Raw genomic sequence first — 3,459 nt, 5'->3', positions numbered from 1 at the left:
TTTTTATGCTATAATTAAATTCACATGCGCACAACACATCCGCACAGGAATCATGCATCTCATTCTTCATCTTCCACACATAAGCACCTACGTACTTCTTATCTACACGTGGCCCACACAGGCACCACTACCCATACAGGGTACATAACATGGCCCACACAGGTGCCACCATCCACAAAGGATGCATAACATGGCCCACACAGGCGCTATTATCCACATAGGATATAACGTGGCCCACACAGGCACCACTCCAACTTCCGCGACATGTGGCCCACACATGCACCACTATTCACCAGTATCCAATCCCCATGACCTACCCATCGTATATCAGTAGAATAAGCTCCTCGACCTGCCAATGTCCTACCCCATATAAATGACAATATGACGAGCTCCTCGACCTATCAACGTCATATCATGATTTATATTAAGGCAATATAACAACCTCCTCATGCCAACGTTATATTGAGATGCATACGAATAACCACACCAGTTAGTTCACACAGACGCATCAATACATTACAACACAAGTATCCAACATATCAATACATTCTCACACAGGAGTCAAAAATAAAAATTCATTCATCATGTCATAATCATTCTAAACAACCCCTCATGTAAGCCCAAATACCACAGAAATTCATATTCAATTTATTGGAAAGAAATTGTTCTCATGCCACACGGTTTTAATATCATAAGCAATTATCCCCAAATATAACCTTAAACCAAAATCATCATTTTTTCAGTAATTAGGTTATTTTGAAAATCATATAGATAAATAATAAATTTCATATGCTCGTAAATAACTGGTCCACCTTAATAAAATACTGATATAATTTTATTCCCCCTTACTTGATTCCTTGAACCACGCCTACAGGGCTCCCAAAACTATACCCGTAGGGCTCACCCGAACCCTGATTCAATCAAATCAACCCCAATAAAATATTATTTTAACCTTTCCCCAATTACAATAATTAAATACCAATTAATTTCTAAATAACCCATTTATTCCAGTTTTGGGGCTATTCCTACAATGATCCTACGAGAAATCTGTTTTGCTAGATTTGTAGAGAATCATCCCTAGATTCTCGTTGTGGTATTCGATCGTCAATTTGACTTAAAATTTAAGAAAAATTGAGGTGAGAATGAGAATTTGTCTTACCCTAGGAGATATGCTTACGTTACTCCTACAACAAATTCACTTTGGTAGATATGTCGATGGCGGAGAATGCAGTCTAGTGGTGTTTTCGGATTTTCAATTGGATGGGAATCCGCTGTGAAATCGTAAAAAGAAGAGGAGTGGAGAGCGTGAGTTGAGGAATTTTTTTTTCCCTTCTTTTTCCTTTCTATTCTACGTAACATGAGAGGTTTTTTTTTTTTTTTCCTTTCCCTTTTCCTGTTTCTGTTTTGTTCCAGGTGGTTCCAGGGGAAGCTAAACACTAAGTTTTTTTTTTTTGCTTTACTTCTTTCCTTTCCTACTTTGTTAAGAGACTTAAGCACTAAGTCTTCCTTCTTTTTTTTTTTCCTTCCTTTATCCCTTTATACTTTTATATATACTTATATATATATACAATTTAGCCTCATATGTATTAAAGTATATATACATATATATACCCACAATCCTCAAATTTTCTAATTTAATTAATTTTCTTAATAATAATTAATTAATTAATTAATTAATAATAATTTTTTAATTAATTAATTAATTTTTTTAGGTTGTTACATTCTCCCCTCCTTAAAAGAATTTCGTCCTTGAAATTCGCTAATCAATCCTTTTACAAAATTCTAAAATTACTTAATTATCATTATACCACAAATTCAATATACTTCACAATTCTAGGTAAGCATATGAATTTAAAATCAAATCAACCTTTAATATAAAATCATACCTGCTCCTGCACCACAAGCAATATCCTTGTCAGCCGGAACCATGGTATACACACGCGCCGGACCACCACGAGGCAGTGGCTCATTCCTTTGGTGCTGATCAGGAGCAGGTGCGTTGTTCGGCAGTCCCCGACAATCTTGGGCCATGTGGCCGTATCTGCCGCACCGATAGCACTTAATGTTCCCGGCTAGGCATTCTCCCCAATGCCTCAACTTACAAAGAGCACAATAGGGAGGTGACGAATCGCTCTGACATCCTTGATAACCTCTATCAGATCTCTCTCCCGTAACATATTTGTCTCTCTTCCCCCAGCCCTGTCTAGCATCATCAGAAAAATTGGGAGGCATAGGCCTCTTTTTCTGCTCTGCCATCTCTGCACTCCTCTGCAGACTCAATTCTGCCACGGTGGCTCCATCCTCCAGTTCTAAAAAGCTCTGCACCTTCAAGACTGCCACTTGCTTATGAATTCTCGGTTTCAATCCCCTCTCAAACCACCTCGCCTTTTGGAACTCATCTGGAACCATAAAAGGTGCAAAACGGGATAGCTCCATGAACTTCGCAGCATACTGCTGCACAGTAAGTTGCCCCTGAGTCAGGTAGAAGAATTCCTCTGCCTTCGCAGCTCTGGTGGTGGCAGGAAAGTACCGATCGTAGAAAAGCTCCTTAAATCGACTCCAAATCATATTCGTGGGTACTGCCCACTGTTCCTCTAGCAGCTTTATTGCTTGCCACCAGCGCTCGGCCTCCCCTGTTAACTTAAAGGTAGCGAAGAGAACCTTTTGTGCATCAGTGCAAGATAACACTGCCAACATTTTCTTCATTTCTTGTACCCAGCTCTTCGCTACGAGTGGGTCAACACCGCCTGCAAATGCAGAAGGTTTCAGGTCAGTAAATTGGTCAATCGAACAGCCCTAGTTCATAGGTGGGTAGTTCTGTCCTTTAGAGTCTCGCCTAATTTCTTCCCGAACCTGTCGAGCTAAACCCCGCAGTAGAGTGGAGGTATCGATCTCTCCCACACTAGTAGCTCCTACATCATTCTCCTCTTTAGCATCAACGTCCTTTCCCCTAAGATCCATCCTGTAGACATGATAGAAGCGAATTTGGAACCTTCATATCACATTAGATACAGTTATAGAACAACAAATCAATTAAACATTTAAATCCTCAATTAAAACATCAAACAACCAGCTTATCCCAAAATCAATCTAACTCTCAAGTTCTAATTCTAAGTTCCAATCTCTCTGCTCAGAAACATCATCGTCAACGAATTTACCATGGTTTTCTGAAACTGGCCGGATTCAGAAACTCATAGAAGTCCATCAAGGGATTTCTGCCTCTAAGCTACGAAACAAAACTCAAAATATCCTATCAACATCCTAATCTACTCATTCCTATCCTTAACCTAATTCGTACCTATACTCTGGTGTTAATCAATCCTAAAGTCTACAGAATCTATAACCTAATGCTCTAATACCACAATGTGACGCCCCGAAACCCGCCAAGTGGGGCCTGGGTGCCATGTGTTCCAATCACCTGTATCTGATACCATAATTAACATGCACACAGCGGAACAT

General features: G+C 39.6%; 1 protein-coding gene across 1 annotated transcript; it reads right to left on the bottom strand.

Annotated features, from left to right (window-relative positions):
- Positions 1 to 1,869: 1,869 nt before the first annotated feature.
- Positions 1,870 to 3,205, bottom strand: LOC131162661 (uncharacterized). Its single transcript, XM_058119268.1, has 3 exons — positions 3,159 to 3,205; positions 2,904 to 2,992; positions 1,870 to 2,747 (listed from the first exon to the last, which is right to left on the bottom strand). Exons 1-3 carry the CDS (start codon positions 3,203 to 3,205, stop codon positions 1,870 to 1,872), a joined length of 1,014 nt encoding a protein of 337 aa, XP_057975251.1.
- Positions 3,206 to 3,459: the final 254 nt, after the last annotated feature.

The sequence above is a fragment of the Malania oleifera genome, chromosome 8 (genome assembly GCF_029873635.1).
Source record: "Malania oleifera isolate guangnan ecotype guangnan chromosome 8, ASM2987363v1, whole genome shotgun sequence".
Lineage (NCBI taxonomy): Eukaryota > Viridiplantae > Streptophyta > Magnoliopsida > Santalales > Ximeniaceae > Malania > Malania oleifera.
Note: the sequence above shows the minus strand (reverse complement) of the source record. Positions and strands in the feature narration are given on the sequence as shown.

Bases quoted from the DNA above. Each gene is read 5' to 3' on its own strand.
- LOC131162661 (XM_058119268.1), bottom strand. From the start codon at position 3,205: ATGGACTTCTATGAGTTTCTGAATCCGGCCAGTTTCAGAAAACCATG. The intron at 2,993-3,158 runs GTAAATTCGTTG...TGTGATATGAAG, and splicing joins GCCAGTTTCAGAAAACCATG to GTTCCAAATTCGCTTCTATC. The intron at 2,748-2,903 runs GTGTGGGAGAGA...CTGCATTTGCAG, and splicing joins GAATGATGTAGGAGCTACTA to GCGGTGTTGACCCACTCGTA.